Source organism: Ursus maritimus, unplaced genomic scaffold, assembly GCF_017311325.1.
Source record: "Ursus maritimus isolate PB19 unplaced genomic scaffold, ASM1731132v1 scaffold_21, whole genome shotgun sequence".
NCBI lineage: Eukaryota > Metazoa > Chordata > Mammalia > Carnivora > Ursidae > Ursus > Ursus maritimus.
This window is the reverse complement of record NW_024424564.1, coordinates 205225-223060: the sequence shown is the minus strand read 5'-3', so window position 1 is coordinate 223060 and position 17836 is coordinate 205225. Positions and strand designations below refer to the sequence as shown.

Here is a 17836-nt window from a genome sequence, read left to right as displayed (position 1 = left end):
TCCTTCTCTTTTTCTCCACCATCACTCTAAACTGCCCTTCCCCCCACCCTGACTCCTGGGGACTTCAGAATATACAGCACTAGAAGCTTCTGTAAGGGTGAGAGCTTTAGGAAGGGAGATGTGAATAGAGCAGGACTTCCTGGGGTTGAGTCCTATTGCCATGTCTGACATGAGAAACAGATGAGGGGGAAGGAAGGAACTTACATAAATAAGGGAGAATAACTTTTTCTCTGTTCTCTTCCATGTGGGCCTCTGATAGACTGTTGCCTCTGATTATTGAAATCCACTAAAATCTAACCTCCCTTTCTTGCTACATGGCCACATTCTTGTTTTTCCTTTCAAAGGGATTGAAAAATAATGGCAGGTTTCACACCTTTGCAGACCCTTTGTGCCCAGGGTGATTCCAGCTTTCTCTTTCTTTTCTCGTCTTTTGCTTTTTCTGCCTTTAGTTTTTCAACGTCTCAGATTACTATTAATAGAACACATTAGAGTGGAATAGTGTGTAGTATTTAGGTGTAATTCGTTCTACCATACTAGCTCTATTGGCTCTGTGACTGGGCAAATCATTCCATGACTCTTTCCAGACTGTACCAATAGCAAGCAACCCTATTGCGAATGTTGCTATGAGAATTGCTAATAGATTATATACTCAGCACAATTTGCTTACCATAGTTTGCATAGTATCATTCAGTAAGCTCTTAATTTTACCAGGTGACTTACAGTGGAAATATTTCTTTTCACTGAGTAGGTTCCAGCTAGAGGGGAGGGAGGGAGCTGAGTGGACTCATTTGAACGTGGGGGAGGGGGGGCACTGCATGTATAGGTACATTTTCAGGTTCTGAGTGGGAAGAGGTGGGAATCCCAGTTGCTCCTTTACCCCCACCTCACAGGCAGGAAAGCTGACCTTGTGACCTGGCGTGTCGACTTCCCTGCTTCTGCCTCACCACAGATGAGAAGCTGTAAATGCTACTGCCTGCTGATTCTTAGCTTGGGGCCCTGACATCCAAAAAGCAGGCCAAGGAACAGTGTAGGTTAGTGAGCTACTTACCCATTGGGTTGGAGGTTGTTTAGGGGTAAAAGTCATCTGGCAATCTCTTCTGCGTGTCCTTTCAACATAGGAAACAATGAGCAGTGAGGGAGAAAACCTATTTTTAGCTCAAGCCAAAAGCTAGGAGTAGGTGTGGATAAAACAATTCCTTGGGAAGATACTGTATGTAGCACTTTTGTCTTCCCTCAACCTCACTCTTGTAGTTGGTCTGAGATGGGGTCAGTCTACTGACAGAACTGACAGGACAGGGAGAGTATGGTGGCACACTGACCTCGCGGTGGCCCTGGCCCCCATTATGGATCAGGTCAGTGTGACAGGAGCTTTTCTTGTCTTTTTTCAAATATGAGTTAGGCAAGATTCTTTTGTCTTAGGTACACAGGAGACCCTTTTTTTGGTGAAATCAAAGACTATTTGATATGCCTAACCATCTTGGTACATTTACAATTTGAATGGCTATGTTGGTTTGGTTTGTGGATTTTGGTGAAACTTAGTTAAGGAAACTGAGGATCAGGGAATTGTGGGAGAATGGGACTGACATTAGCGGGATCATCTTAAACAGAACTTTTAGATGTTCTGTTAAGTGGAGCCTGGGAGAGGGTTTTGGTAATCTTTGGGACTGTTTTGGATCAAGAAGAGTTGTTCTAGGTCCCCTCCCTTTCCCATTCTCTGCCCATCCTCCCTTGGACTGTATGTCCCCACCGTCATCCCAAATACCCCTAGTGTGTTTTTCTTGCTCCAAAGACCCCCGTGTTCTTATTCCTTGAGCACAAGGTTTCATCCTTTCTCAGATCCTCTTTTGTTCCTGATCTCCAACGTATAAATGTGGCGCTTGATTAGGGAGAAGAGTTCATCACTGAATTCTAAACTCTTTGACTGCTTTTATTTTTTTTTTTTTCAGGTTCAAGTGCTGGATTGTGTCATGTGACCATCCCAAAACTCAGAGCACCCTATGGCCATCTTTGCCCTCTGTCACATAACTTGAAAACTGCCTGATGGCCTTTTTGCAATGGTTCCCTCCAGGAAGCCTTGATCTCAGTGAAGAAGTCCTTTCCCGGCATTCCAGTGCCCCTGTCACCCCCATACTCCTCAGTCACCCTTAACAAACAAAGGCAATCACACACATGGTGTAACAAATACACAAAGTAAATAATAATTACACTACTTACGATCAGAGGGGCACTGGCCAGTTCCACACACATCATAAAGTGGGAGAGGGGTTGCTAGTTCCCACTAGGTTGCTGGACTGTGCCGCCAAGCCTCTTTACCCCATGCCTCTTTGAGGGTGAGGAGGACCAAGGGAATGAGGCTTCAATTCATAATTTATGTTCAGAAGAAAAAGACCCTCCCCCCCCACAAAGGTCTTTATTTGGTGGTATTAAAGGGGCATGTTGTAAGTGTCCCCCAAGTCTAATGCTCCAGCTCTCTAGAATTTATAGAGGGAAGTCACCTGATGTCTATTATCCATCCCCCACCCTGTGCCAAGATCAAGAGACATGAGCATTTGATCTTGGAGGAGGCATCTTCTGTTCTTCTCTGTTCCTCTCCTTCAACCAAGGATATGGGAATGGTGTTGGTCAGATGTATCTTGTTCTCCAAGGTTGGGGTAGAAGGAAGGATGGAAGAACACGGCCAGAGAGGAGAGGCTGGGGGTTAGCATGGCTGTTATATGGGAGGCGAATTGAGATGCTTAACAGCCCCTGCCCATTCCTGTACCAAAATACCCCATCTCACTTTTTCACTGTGGAAATGGGAATATGATACTAAAGCTCGCCAACATCACCTTCCCAGGGGTGGTCACATACCTTTGCCCCTTCCACCATCTGGGCCAGACAGGAGAGTCACACTCTTGGGAAGAACAAGCCTTCCAGGTCAGCTCTCCAGGTCAGGCTTTAGTTCGGTACTGTTTGCATCAGACCCATAACTGCTGGCTCTACTTAGAGTGACAGTTTTGCTGAAGGTTCTGGACCTCCTCTCTTGACATCCTCTAGGCTCTTGCCTGGAGCCAAGAGGTCTGGTGGTGAGGTATGGATAGGGTGTGGATCAGGAGATCTCTCAACTCCTTGGCTTCAGGCACTGTCCATCTGGGAGGCAGAGGGGGACTTGTACTCTGAAGCCTGTGACTCCTCTAAGCCTCACATCTCTTCACCACTACTCCGGTGCCCTGGTTATCTGTCCCACAGCGAGAGGTATTTTATGTCCATAAAGTGCCCGTGGTAAGTGCTCAGAATTCATCTCTTGGCTGTGGCGGGTGCTGCTATTTCTCATTCCATCGAGGGGAAGAAACTGAGGCACAGTGAGTCCAGAGGATGGTGGGTCAGGAATTGTGGGAGGAATAGGCCCAGCTAGTGAAGGAGTGGCAACCAGTCCCTGCCTGCTTCCTAGTCTTCCAAACCAGGGAGTCTCCATCCTTCCAATCCTCTGCTCTAACTGGCCTTGTCAGATGCTTTTCCCTTCCCCACTTTATTGTCCCCTCCCTGCTGCCAGGTACTGCTAGATTCCAAAAATAAAAGATAAAAATAATTATAGACACTCTGCTCCCTTGTTTTCCCCCCTTCCACCCTGAGCTTTGGGGTTGGGGGAACTAAAATGTCCCCCCTCCGGAATCCCTTCCATCTTGGTCTGCTGGCTCTATTCCCGCTATAGCCCAGAGCAGTGATTTGGATTCAAATGCCCTGTAACCTTCAATCTCCTTACTACTCCTTTCTTGACCCCTCCTAACCCTTCCCAGACCTGGGACTCTGGGATCTCTATACTCTCTTTATTGACCTGAAGATAGAGGCTGGGAGTAGGGGTATTCCACAGGCTCTTTGGTCTCTCTCTTGGCTGGGGGGAATTTGGGCATATGTGGGCCACACCCTCTGGCTAAATAACTCAGGACGGTGAGGGTGGATCTGAGGGTTAGTTTAGTGGCTCTCATATAGATCCTGGATGTTGAGGGCTCTCCCCCCCCACCCCCCCGCCAAGCTCCTAAACCCTAACCTCGTACTGTTTCTGTGACTGCTGGAATTCAGTTCAACGCATTTGGCTCAGGAAGGTTAAGTTGGGTGATTATGGGTTGGAAATTTTCCTGTGGTAGCCCTCTTGCCCTCTGCTCCCATTCCCAACCCTGGAGGCTTTACACAAGTGCTTAAGTAGGTGGGTATTGAGGGAGAACAGGGCTTTGGGGAATAAGGGAGAAATGGGGCACAGTGGGCAGGGGCCCTTCTATTTCAGTAAAGCCAAATACCAAAAAATGAAAAGTCACAATAAATAAATAAATAAAATTCCCAAATCCTTACTTTTGCCCCTGCCCTCACTTCCCTTCCCTGGCCACTGTTGGAGGGAGAAAGGGAAGAAGCTAAGAATGGATTTTTGATTTCCTCCTACTGAGAATGGTAGTCAGGGGATCTCCCCAAACCATACCAAGCCCCTCACCTTACCAGTGGAAGAAAGGAGGCTGGGTGTGGGGCTTTCTCATATTACTCCATTTCAGCCTCTTTCTCATCGTTAATCTCTGCCTGGTCTCTGTCTTTTCTGCCTCTCTCTCCCTTTGCCTTCTCACTGCTGCTCTTTTTGTTCCTCTGTCTCTATCCCTCTGTTCTACCTCTTGTCTCTGCGTCTCTCTGTCTTCTTGCCAAACCTTCTCACCTGCAAACCTCAAACACTCCCCACCTGACCATGCCCCCTCTTCCCCCTGTTCCCCAAGCCCCTCACCCATCAGTCCCTACCTGCCTCCCTCTGTTGTATTGCACACTGCTTGGGCAGGGAACAAGGTGTGATGTTCATGGGAAGAGGTGGAGGGAGCTCTAGGGCCTGAGGGTAGGGGGGTCAGGGCTGGGGTCTAGGGGTAGGGTCTCTGGGGGAGGCATCCTCTGTCCCCCACCTTAGGAGCAGCCACAGCGATCCACCACCATGCCAGGGATCTTGCCGTAGATAATCTGCTGCTTGTCATTGAAGTAGAGCATGTTGATTGGGGACATCTTGGTGGGAGTACAGCAGGGCCCAGCAGAGCCTCTTGGGTTAGCCTGTTGCACCAAGTGGGTGTGCGGATACTTTTGCATGAACATGTACTCGCACTGGCCGGAGCAGTAGTTGGCCTTGTATCGTTTAGGCGCGATGATCCAGTCCCAGCCAAAAGCCTCAAAGTCCACTGTGAGGGGGTATCGGCAGCAGCGGGACTCACTCGAGTGCTCATCGCAGTCCAGGCCCAGGTTCCGCCGGGACCGTTTTGTGTTCTCTAGGACCCGAAGCTCCATGAAAGGATGCTGGGGGTGAGGGAGAGGAGACAGAGATGTGATAGAGCCCTGAGGAGCGCCTACTCCCTTTCCTTTCTCATCTGCCCCTCAACAGGGGCACCACAACAGAGACCGTTGCCTTCTCAGCTTTTCCCCTGCTCCATACCCAGCCCTACCTTCTACCCACTTTTGTCGCAAGCTAGCTATCTCCAACTCACCTCTAACTCTCTCCTGGCATCCTGACCCTGATCAGCCCCCTTGGCCCCAGGCATTATCAACAGCCCATTTTTGTGTTTTCTTGGATCTCCCATTAACACCACCCCAAATCCGTGGCCTGGCTTGTATCTGAAAAGTGACAGCTGCCACTCCCCACCCTACCCGTGCCCAAAAACTGCTCCTGTAGACTCAGCTCCTGGCCCCTGAGAAATAATGCTGATACCCAGCCCCTTCTCATTCCTGGTCTGCCTTTTCCAACATCCCACCTCCTCAGGGCCAGGTTACACATATCTGCCACCATCTCAAGCTCCCTGCTCACCAGACCCTCAGCTCCCGGCCCCAGGGAGGTGACAGCCAGGTCTGTGCCGCTGGGATCAAAGGCGTTGATCTCGATGCCCCAGTTGCTCTGTGGCTGTCGGAACCAGCTGTGCAGCACTTGCTTGAAGTCGATGCTCTGCCAGTGGCCTGAGCGTGAGTGCAGCTCAATCTTGAGTGAGCGGATTCGAATGTGACGCCGGCCTCCGCCCCCTCCCCCTGCAGTCCCTTCCCCAGTTAAGGGTTTCAGTCGCAAGATCTGCAGGTAGACCGTGGCTGGGCGGGGCACCGGCCGTAGATACACCCACAGCTGGGCCTTCAGTACCTTGGTGAACATCACCTTGGGGCTGAAGTGGAAATGGCAGCAGAGAGGGCTGCCATCCGTCTGCACTGCAGGGTCCGCTGATAAGAGAGAAGGGGGCACAACATCAGCAAACGGAGTCTGTGAAGGGCGTCAGCAGCCCTGGGCGGCATTGACAACTTGGACGACTCAGCCTGAGTTTTCCAGCTCTTTACCCTTCTCTCGTGTCTGTCTTGTTGACTGCTGTGTCACTGGTACTTTACAGTGCCTCCTCTCTTTCCCTATAGGATGATGTCTCTATCAGGCCTTTCTGCTCTGCATCCATTCCTTAGTCCATTTGTCCTAATACATAGGCCCCCCTCTACCAGATAACCTGCACAGCAGTTCTTAGAGATACCACCACCACCACCCCCCCCACCGCCTGCAGCCTTCCATTCCCCCAGCATGTAGGACTCCAAATTTTTCAGAACTTTGATGCTCTTCATAGAAGCCAAGCCTCACCACACCTGCTGCTCTCAGGTCACCTTGCCCCTTTTCTGCCCTGTTTTGTATGATGGCCAGGTGGAGCCTTGGCACAGCCCCACCCCCAACCAGATGGTCTCAAGAGTGGATAACCAGGGTCCAGATAGGGAGCAGGGGCTAAATGTATTCCATGAGGTAAACCAGAATTCAGATCTAGGCTTCTTGCACCATTCCTGCCAGAAACAATACTCTCAGGAGACTGGATCAGCTCCAGCACTGACCTGTGCATCTGACTGCCCAGTCCCTTGAACCTGAGAACACGTTTCCTCAGCTGTTTCCTCCTCATCATCACTATTACTGCCTTGATTTTTAAGGAAGGGAAAAACTGCCTCCATGTTGTTTACTCCTATTGCCCAAAGCTTCAGAAATGATATCCAACACATCAGATCAACTGCAGTGTCTTCTTTTCTCTCCTGAGCTTCCTTTGGTTCCTCAGTCCAGTGCCAGTTAGGTCTCTACAAAGGTTTAACATCCCAACTTGACATTTTGGCCCATTACATCTTGTTCTGGACCAGAAACTGACCCTTCTTGGGTTGAAAGGCTGATCCTCAGCATCTGCCTCTGCTTCCATTTCAGCTCCTTTGGGTTCCCCTTTCTAATCTCTTAATTCACTTGGAAATGCCCTAAATCATGTTTCCATTGGACAGGAAGATCCATTCTCACTCTACATAGAGAAAAAGAGTCAGGAATGAGCTTCCAGAGCTATGTTAAGTATGATCAGGAAATCCAGGCCCTTATGTATCACACCAGGTCTTGAGTTCTGTGTAATCACGGAGGACTTAGCATCTGTTCTCTCTCATCAGCACTCCCCCACTCCCGGAGAAGGAGGGTCCTCCAAATGAGATGAGGAGGCAAGTGCTCAATGATCTTCATATATTCAGGAATGAGACACAAATTTCCTCCAGTAGCTTCCTTTCCCTTGGTTCTTCTCTGAGGTCCCAGGGCACTGGTAGTCCTCCCTGTCATTGTCCTGGAGCTGCAATGCTGGTGCAATGAGGGAGGATTCAGGGAGTAGAGATTCAGAGATTAGGAGAGTAGCTGGGGCAGGGAAGCTGTTGGTGAGATGGGGCTACTGTGCCTAATTTCATAGGGTTGTCTTATTTTCCCACTTGTCAATGCTGTGTCTGTTTTGCTCACCATTATAGCTTTAGTGCCTCCCGTATTACCAAGCAGTGTTTAGTAAGTGCATGCTGAATGAATCCCCTAAACTCCAAATCTTAAAATATATAGGCAAGTGCCTAAAAGTTCTTCCTGGCGTCTAAACACTGTTCTTTGACTACGAAGTGGGTTCAATCACTGCTTGACTCCTCATGAACCTGTATCTGACCTTTCCCACCAAACTTCTCAGTGATACAGATAATAATTCTTTCATAGGAGTGCTGAGCATTAAATAAAGAATGAAAATAGTAGTAGCTTCTCAATAAATGCTGGTTTATTGTTAGTTTTGTAAGCTCTAAACATACTCCCTTACCTAAGCTGACCCAAGGTTTAGAGATAAGAGGATTGGGCACTAGGGCCCCATCCCTCTAAGTCTCGTTTCTTCTGAGTCCCCCATCCCTACCCCAGGGGATCACCATACACTTCTCTCCCAGGGGATGTGGGGACAGTTGGTGCTACAAGGGGCCAAGATGGATGGAGAAAGAAAAGGAAAGGGGAAGAGAGGGGAGGGAGACTGGAGGCGGTGAGGGAGAGAAGAACAGAGAAGGGACTGTTAGTGATGAAGGCAGGTTGGAAGCGATAGTCAAGAGAACTGGAGGAGAGAAGGAAGGGAGAGAGGAAGATCGTGGTAGGGGGAAAAGAAATAAGCTTGAACACTGGGAGAGAAGGGGGAATGTGAAAGGAGTGGATGGAGGCTAAAAAGTGAAAGGAGGGAGGCAGCTAAGCCTGGTGGGGTAAAGAGAAAGGACAGAAAGACACAGAGAGAGGAACAAAGAAGAAGCAGGTAGAGCCACAGAGGGAAACAAGAGGCTTGAGAGAGTCCCCAACACACACATATAGGCCCAGCTCCCAAGGGGAGGGGAAAGAGCCACATCTGTGTTGGATTGATCGGGTTGGTGGCAGGCAGCAGGTCAGGTTTAGTAGGCGGTGCTGGTCTGGAGAGAGGTCATTGCACTATTTTCAGCAAAAGCCCAACCCCCTCCCAGCTCACCACCTCCTCCTCCACCGCCCCCCCCCACCCCCTACACACTCTCCTTACCAAGGCTGGAAGGCCTAGGGGCAGGAGGTTGGGCTGAGAGGGCAGGGGCCTCTTGGTATAGGAGAGGAGAGAGAAACTGAGGGGCTGGGCTTGGCTCCCAGAAGGGCAAGGGGGCTGGGTTCCCAGGATGAAGGCTGGGGTGGGAGAGCCTGAGAGGGTGGAGGGAACTAGGGCAGGCACCGCAGCCTAGGAGAGGTGGGGGCTGGGGTCCAGGGCTGAGTGCTGGGGGAGGGGAGGGAGGGGGAGGGGAGCGGAGGCCATCTCTGCTGACAAACACCTCCCCCGATTAGCAGAGCACAAGTCTCTTATTAAAGCGGGTCCCTGGGGATTAGACTATAAAAGTCTCTTTTTCCTTTTCCCCTCTCTCCCTCCCTTCCCCTCCGCTCCCCCTCCCTCTCAAAAGAGCTCAGCTTGGCTCTTAAAGGGGACGTACAATACCTGGCTGGAGACCCAGTTCCCTAGTTACCCAAGTCCTGAAGTCGAATGAGGGCGGAAGTTCGGGTAGAACCCCACCTACTGGTGTCCTTCCCGGTCCCCCCAGCCTAACCTGCACTGTCCGATCCATGCACACAGAGTGTATTCACTCCCTGCATCCCCATTATGAGGACTAACTCTGGGCTCAAGCCGGTTGGTTCAGGGATGCTAAGGATAGAGGCAAGGGGAAGTCCACAGCTCCATCACCCATTCTGAAACTCCTCACACACACTGTACCACACAAACCAGAGTATCTTTTTCCTCTGTACCCTTCATCCTCTTCCAGCATACTCTTCTTCAGAATTCCTCTACAACTGTTTCATAGAATCCCCACCCCCACCCCTGCCCTCAGTCAATCTTAGACTGACCCTAGCTTCTATAAAGCAGAAACCTTAAGAACACAAGGGAGACTGAGGAACCCAGACAGATCCCAGGCTTTCACTGCCACCACCACCCTCAGCAAGTTTCCTAGTCCTTTGGGTTTTCTTTTCTTCAGAAGCCTGGCCAAGTATTGTGGCGTTAGGGACTGCAGAGAAACCAATGGCAGTATGAGGCACTCGGCCTCCCAGATGCACACCTGGGTTCCTGTGCCTCTCCATGGGGGTGGGCCACTCGGAGTCCACCTCAGCCCCCAGCTTTTTATGACCCATCTGCCAATAAACCAGTCCCCCCTCTTCTGTTCAGAGCCATAAAACTGAACTGTGGGGCGGGGGGGCAACTTTGCCAAACCACTAGGGAATAAGAGAGGGCCTGGTTCCCTGGAGTTGGAGCGGGGAAGGGGTGAAGGGACCTCAGTGGGGGAGGGGAAAAGGGAGTCATCTGACCCTAGGGAGAGCTGGGGGTGGGGTGGGGGGGTGTTGGCCTGGATTTTCCAGGCCATAAAATTTCAAAGCAGCTCAAGTCTATTAACATGTTCATCTTCCGTTTGGCCAGGGGCTTGAATGCCTGGGTTCCCCCTCCCTCCTTATCTATTTCTTTCTTTTTCTCCCTAGGTCTCCCTCTCTCTCCTCAAGTCCAGTTTTGAGTAGGGGCGGGTGAATAAGGAAAGGAATGATAAGCTTTGACTAGCCAAACGGGTGCCCTTAGCCCCAGCGCAATGGAGTTGAGTTCTCTGAGCCCCGTCAGTACCAGAAGGCACAGCTTTCCCAGCCCTTTGGGAGACCGGGTGTCAGAAGGGCTCTGGGTGAAATGGGTGCCTGCTGGGCTGCCAGGAGAGACACAGGGCTCTGGGAGGGACCTCACTCCTGCTAGAGGGAGAAGAGCACTCAGTTCTCTGCAGCCCGGTGGGCGCGTTGCGGAGCCGGAGGTGGAAGGGGTGGAGAGCCGGTGCCAAGGCCACTGGGAGCAGAGAGCTCCGCAGCCCGCCTGGGACTTGGGGGGGGGGGGGTTGTCCCGAAGCGTCCCGATTCTGTTCTCCAGCCTCTCTTCCATGGCCCTGCAGCACTGAGTTACTGCCCCTTCCCCTCCGCTGAGAATGGGCTCCAGCTTCCCCAGACTCCCCGAAACACGGGTCTTTTTTGCACACCCGGGGTGGGAGGCGGTATCTCGCAACCCTCTCTGTTTGCCCTCCCACCTCGGGGAAAGGAGTGTGCACACAACTCCGCAGCCCATCTCCACCGCTCGAAAAACTTCTATGGAGCAGCCCCCGCCCCCCAATCCGTCAAGTTTTCGCAGAAACGGCTTCTGGGCCGGGGCAGCCGGGAGCGCCCCGCTTCGGAGCGGGAGGCGCTCACTTTCCCGGAGCCCGAGCCAGCACCCCAGTGCTCGCGCCCCGCCGCCCACTTACTCTCCTGGGCCATGCTAATGACAGTCTCGGTGGTGGCGTGGTACTCGTCCTCCTCCAGGAAGTCCTCGGGCTGCAGCGCGTCGCCCTGGAAGTCGTGTAGGTCCAGGATCTGCTGCAGCGGCGGCGCCTTGGGCAGCAGCTGCTTCACCACCTCGCGGCTGATGTTGGGCGCCTCCTTGAGCCGCAGTTTGCTCAGGATCTGCGACTTGATGCTCTCCAGGCGCAGCTCGCGGCTGTGCTGCCGCCACACGCACACGGGGCAGCCGTCGGGCTCGGGCGCCACGGACGCGGCCGGCCGGCTCGAGCGCTCCCCCCCGGCCCCCGCCGCCGCCGCCGCCGCCGCCGCCGCCGCCGCGCGCCGCTGCCGCGCCGCTGCAGGCTCGCGCCCCCGGGCCGCAGCTCCAGGGCGAGGAGCAGGAAGCCCAGCAGCAGGGCCGCGAGCACCATGCTGGAGGGGAGGGAGGGAGGACTGGGGGCGGACGCCGGAGTCCGCAGGAGGGGGCGGAGGGAGAAGGGAGGGAGGAGGGAGGGGGTCCAGCGGCGGGATTGGGCTGCCCGGCCGAGGGGGCCGGGGGCCGGGGCGGGCGGCTGGGGGGGCCCGAGCCCGGGCCAGGCCCTTTATAGCCCCGGCCCCCGTGTCGTCAGCGGCCGCGATTGGCTGCGGAGCCAACAAAAGAGGCAGCGCTGTCATCCGAGGCGAGAGAGGGAGCCGGAGAGAGCCGAGGAAGAGAGAGAGAGAGAGGGAGGGAGAGAGGGAGAGAGGGAGCGAGAGATGAAGAGAGAGATACTGGGGTGCGGGAGAGGGAAGGAGAGATAGAGAAAGTCAGAGTCAGAGCCCAAGGAGACACAGAGAGATAAAGGGGCAAGAAACAGATCAGACGCAGATAGGCGAAGCAGGAGGAAGAGGAGAGAAGAGAGAGACAAAGGGGGGATAAGAGAGAGTCAGACGGGAGAAGACAGAGGACAGACTTAGCTAGAGAGACGGAGAGAAGGAACGAGACTGTATAAACTAGTGGGAGAGTTAGAGGGGGAGAATCAGGAACAAAGACGGGGCAGAGAGACCAGAGGGAGAAGAGAGGTATGGCTAGACAGAAGGAAGGGATGGAGGTCCACAGAGCCTGCGACAAGAAGTCAAGGGTGCAGAGAGATGGGAACGGGGACAGAGAAACTGATGCGACAAAGACCAGAGTCCTGGGAAAGAGAGAGAGGGAGAGAAATCAAGAGGGGGAGGAATGGGAGATGCCAAGGGAGCCCCTGAGGAGGCCGACACAGACAATCAGGGGAAGGCAGAGATGAGAAGACAGAGACTTTTGAGGAGAGGAGAGACAGCACAGTGACAGGGTCAGCCTTGGTGGGAGTCTGGAGAGCCTGGGGGGTAGGAGGTGGTGAATTTGAGCCCAGAGAATCCCCCAGCTACCAGAGGTAGCCCAAAGAAAATGTTTAAAGAAGCCTCGGAGGGCAGCATCGGGCTGGGTCATTGGGAGCTCAGGAACAGTGAGATGGAATGATGGGACACGGGGATTAGCAAGGCAGACTAGGAGAGAAACAGGCCAGAGATAATCTGAGCAGGTGGGGAAGTGGTGGGAAGCCCTGAGACCAGAGCAAGTCTTAGGGGTGCCTGGCTCAGTCCTTAAGTGTCTGCCTTCACGCTCAGGGCATGATTCCAGGGTCCTGGGATCGAGCCCTACATCAGGCTCCTTCCGCTAGGAGCCTGCTTCTTCCTCTCCCTCTCCCCCTGCTTGTGTTCCCTCTCTTGCTGGCTGTCTCTCTGTCAAATAAATAAATAAATAAAATCTTAAAAAAAAAAAAAGAGCAAGTCTTAGAGCTGGGAAGAGTGTGATCTGAAATTGAGGGATAAGGGAGTCAGCAGGCTGGAAAAGGCAGGAACAAGGGACCACTGGAGACCACTGGGGGGAGGGGGGTGGTGGGAAGAAGTAGGCTGGAGACCACTATGCTTGCAGAAGAATCTGGGCCTCTGAATTCCTAGTTACACAATTGCCTCTGCAGGGTCTTAAAAGTCTGAGAAGGCTCTTGTAATTGCAGGGGTGAGAATGAGTGAGAGGTCTGCCCTCAGATATCTGAGTTGGAGACAGCAAGTTGCAAAGGGAGAAACCTAGATGTAGGACCAGCCCTAGTTTCCAGGTGTGACCCTGTGTACAGCCAGAGGGCAGAGCGGGAGAGAGTTAAAATGCTCCTGACGTGCTTGACTTCTGGTTCTAGGTTCCTCTTCCCTGTCCTCAGGTTCTCCAGGCTGATTTCTTGAGTCCAGAGCCCGGGAGATCAATAGACAACCAATAGATTGAAAATGTTTGAGGGCGGTGTGGGCGGGGGGGGGGGGGAGGAGTGCCTGAGTGGGTCCTGGGGTCTGGGGATTGGGGCCATCTGCTCTCTGCTCAGCGGGGAGCCTGCCTCTCCCTCTGCCTGCTGCTCCCCCTGCTTGTGCTCTCTCTCTGTGTCAAATAAATAAATAAAATTAAAAAAGAAAGAAAGAACGTTTGAGGGGATCAGGTCTTGCTCTTTTTCTGGTATACACAATGTTTATTGAGGAAAGAGATGCACGTTCTTGGGCTTCTCAGGCAGAATAAAGAGACACCAGTTTCATCTCCGAGCCCAAGAGAATGTCTTAAAATGGGCTTGATGGAACACCAGGTATAAGGACAAAGTTGGGTTGGGGAGCTGGAGTGAAATGAGGAAAAGGAACTGGAGGTCCGGGGGTGAGGCAGGAAGGTTGGGTAGGGATCAGGACCAGGACATGGGCATCTCCACATTTCATCAACTTTCTCATCTATAAAGTGAGCATCACACTGTCCCCCATCAACTTGTGAGGGTTACATAGTGACCAGTCAGTAGCGGCCTTCATGGGCTCTTTCTTCATGATTCTTTCCTTTCCTTTCTGATTTCTTGGAGTAATGATTGCCTTTACCGCATATTCTGGCATAGCCTGTTCTCCAAAATATTTCTCTGATGTCATTTCCTCAGCAAAACTGCAAACTCCTTGAGAGCAGAGGTGGTATCACCTCCTTCTCCTTCCTCAGAGGAGGTGGCCCAGCCTCCGCTTCCTCACCAAGCCTGTTTCCAATGGTAGGTCTATGAGAGACGCAAAGATACATTTCCTCTGGAAACCTTTAGACTGGACAGGACACTAGATAAACAGTACCGGCCAAAACTCCAAGCCAGATGCCTCCTTGCTATTTCCATCTGGATGTCCCAAGGCACCTCAAACATCATGGGTTAAGTATGATAAATAGAGAACTCCTTCTCTCCCCCCAAAATGGGCCCCCATCTTGCTAAGGCACACTTTCATTTTACTGAATGACACTCATCCAGGCCAGAAACCTGGAGGTAGACTTCACCTCCTTTCTCTTGATCATCTCTGCATCTTGTGTAAGTTGTTTCCTCTTCCTAGAATAGCTCCCCTTCCTCCCTCCACTGCCCCCACTCCCCAGTCTCTTGGCTAAATTTATTCTTTCCTCAGGTCTCAGTATAGACAAGATTTTAGACATGTGTCTTCCAGGAGTCCATCCCTGACTCCCAAGCCCAGAGTAGATGCTCTTCCTAGCGACATCTGCAACCTTTTGTGTGGTATGGAGGTTCCTCTCACATTGCCTCTAGACTAGAACTAGGCTGCCTGGGTTCAAGGTCCAGCCCTCCCACCTTTTTGGCAGTGTGAACTTGGCTCTTTATGCCTCAGATTCCTCTTCCTTAACATGGGGATAACAATATTGTACCTATTTCATAAGGTTATGAGGATTAACTGCCTGACACACAATTCTTTTTTTTTTTCTGACATGCAAGGCTAAATGAGTTAATTAGTCATTACTATTACCCCACTTTATCACCCTTACCCTGTGAGTGGGACCCAAGAGAGCAGGAAATTTTTCCACCAAAGTTTTCCTGAGCTCCTTTGAGTGAAGAATGAATGAACCCTGTTAACTTGATCTGGCCAGAGTTGGGCTGGGGAGAGAAAACTGGGTATTTATGGCCATGAGGAGTTATGGGTGTCTGCCAAATGCCAGAGAGCAAGAGTCAGGAACAACTTGTGAGACAGAAAGGATTTCCACCTCCTGGCTTCGTCCCCACCAGTTCCAGGACTGGGCTTAATTCAATGAGTGGGTAAGACTGCCATCTGGTGGTAGAATCTGGAATTTTAGCTTCTTGGAGGTGGGACTAAAACTGTTCTGTTTTGCATACTTTGCATTTTTTCACTTTAGGTTTCTAGTCCAAGAAGTTCTATATCATAATGCATTAAGCCTTGTTCCTCTCTCCAGCCCCTCCTACATCTTGCCTCTTTCCTTAGTTCCCTCAGGTTTGGTTTCTGTTGGGTTCCCCTGAGTTGCGGGGACTAATCCCTGGGAAGTCTCTTTCGGGAGCTTCAGACTTCAGCCTCCCTAGACCCGGTTCCCAAGGGGGTGCCCTGCAGCTTTCACGGAAAAGGAGCGGGGAGAGATCTGGACCTTTAGATCTTTTCTCATCCGGATACAGGCTAACCAGGGTTTGGGGCCCCGCCCACTGTCCTGGTCTCCCTGGCAACTGTCTTCCTGCCAGGGGTGCCCCTCTCCGGCGTTACCCAGGCAACCTTCAAGGCCCGCCTCCTTCAAGGTCCTGACTGATTCATAGAAATTTGGGTCGGGGCCTAAGGGAAGGCGTTAGGGATGGAAGACTGCGAGTCTCCGGGAGAGAAGCAGGAGGTGTCCCAGGGGGAGGCAATGAGGTCTCAGGAGCTACTGGAGGAAAGAGGGGCTTGTGTAGCCACGGGTGGAGGGTCTGTTCCATCCTCAGGCAGAGGAACTGTAGGTCTTGGGAGCTGGTCCCAGGGTTCAAGGCCAGAGACCCCTGGGCCACTCTCAGAGCAGCAGACACCAGAACTGGGGAACCTCTGTAAGGAGGAGGGACTCCTGGAACCCTGCATCCCTACCCCTCAGCCTACCCCACACACCTGAACTGCACCGTCCATCGGAGCAGGGTCAGTGGGCGGCAGCCCAGGATCCCTAATGCCCTCTCTTCTCACTTTTTCCTCCTAAAGGCCCTATTTTTAGGATCAGTGGCTCATTCCCTGGCACCGCAGGTCTTTCCAAGGAGGGGAGGGGCTGGGGTCATTGAGAAGCTGCTGAGGGGAAGTTGCTGAGGGGCTTCCCTACTAGACTTGCTTCCCCCTTTCCCCTGCCCTCTCAGCGTGAGCCTCTGGGAATGTGGTATGGGGAGGCTATTCTGGGCTGGGGCTGGAATGTGAGTGGAATGGACCCCTCCCAGGTCTCTGCCCACAAAGCCTGAAGCCCCCAGAGAGGACCTCATTGTGTAATTACCGTCCTCTTGCACACCACGGTCGAAACCCTATAATTATCCTGCTGGATCTCCTAGCAGGCCTGTTAACCTCTTTAACCCCAAGGCCCTCGAAGAGAAGTTGGAGGTCAGACAGAGGGCGCCAAAGAGTTGGTATTTGGGGGGGGAGCAGGTGGAGGTGGACTACAACTGGGGAACTCAGATCATTTGGAGTCACGTCTTCCTTTGCCGCTGGCCTTCCAGAAGACACCCTTGCCCCACCCCCTCAGCTTCCCTTATCATCTTAGGGCTGGCCCAGCCCTCCAACTCCACAGGTGTACCCTCTTTCCCACCTTCACTCAGTCTCCCCAGGCCTCTCCCCTCTTTCTGTCTTTCTCACCCATTGCTCCCTCTCCACGCCCAGGCCCGACATGGGGGCCTGGGGTGTGGCGGTCAAGGCTGCCCCCATGCCCAGTTTGGCCAGCAGGAGGCACCTGCTAGTCAAGGAAAAGGAGGGGTCTGAGCACAAAGCCTGCTTCTCCTTCTCCAGGGACTTCAAAACGCTGGGAGCCCGTTTGTCACCCCAGGAGGTGACAAAGTCTGATGTGGGCTACCAGGTGAGGGGAGCTAGAGTCAGAAATGTTCAGAGGAAGCTAATGTCCAGGAGAGAGCACAGGGCAGTGAAGATCAAGGTTGTTGCCAAGTGAGGGGTGAGTGTGTGTGTGTGTGTGTGTGTGTGTGTGTAGCAATGGTGAAGGTGTGTGGATGGCCAGAAGGTCTGCCTGGGGTCTGGGAGTGGGAACCAGAAATTAAAGATGTGAGGGCAGAACAGACTTCTCTGGGCTCTGCCTGGTGGTGCCAGCGACCCCCAGTCCCTCAGACCCTGCCTCATGTCCTCACTTCTGGGTCCCTGAACTGCAAGGGGGAGGAGCCTACTGTGTGGACAGCTTGAGTGCACGCCTCCCCAAGGCCTTCTGTGCTCTGCTGTGTCCCCCCCCCACCTATGTCAGCTGGCCCCTGGCATCCGGGGCTTCTTTTTGGGACAGCCCTCCCCACGCTGTACTTTTGTCTGTGCCTATGGGTTGTAATCACCTTGAAGGCAGAGCCATGTCTTACTCATCTCCATAGAGTCCCAGTGCCCGGCATGTTTAGGGCTTTCAGTGGATGGATGGATGGATGCCCCAAGGCACAGGAGCCTGAAGTGGGCACCCCATCCCATCAGTGCCCTTCCCATTGCTCCCGTGTCCCCACCTGCTCCATCCCGGGGAGAACCTAGTTGTGCGGGTCTGATTCTCAGGTGGAGCCCGCCGCTTCCTGAGCTGGCCCTGGATCAGAAGCACACAGCGGCTGACCTCCTGGGCCAGGCTGTGCATGAAGACGCCATGGGACAGGCCTGCCCGCCCTGCTCACTCACCAGCTGGGCACCTGGATTGACCCCATGGGCAATAGTGAGGAAGCTGGGGCAGGAGCCGGACAAGGTTGCAGAGAATGAGGGGCCAGAAGT

General features: G+C 52.9%; 1 protein-coding gene across 1 annotated transcript; it reads right to left on the bottom strand.

Moving 5' to 3' along the window:
• Nucleotides 1-1902: 1902 nt before the first annotated feature.
• On the bottom strand, nucleotides 1903-11520 carry GDF11 (growth differentiation factor 11). Its single transcript, XM_040637112.1, is given in 4 exon segments — nucleotides 1903-5292; nucleotides 5798-6195; nucleotides 11074-11455; nucleotides 11458-11520. Coding segments are annotated over 4 exon segments (1224 nt in total). The 3' UTR covers nucleotides 1903-4911.
• Nucleotides 11521-17836: the final 6316 nt, after the last annotated feature.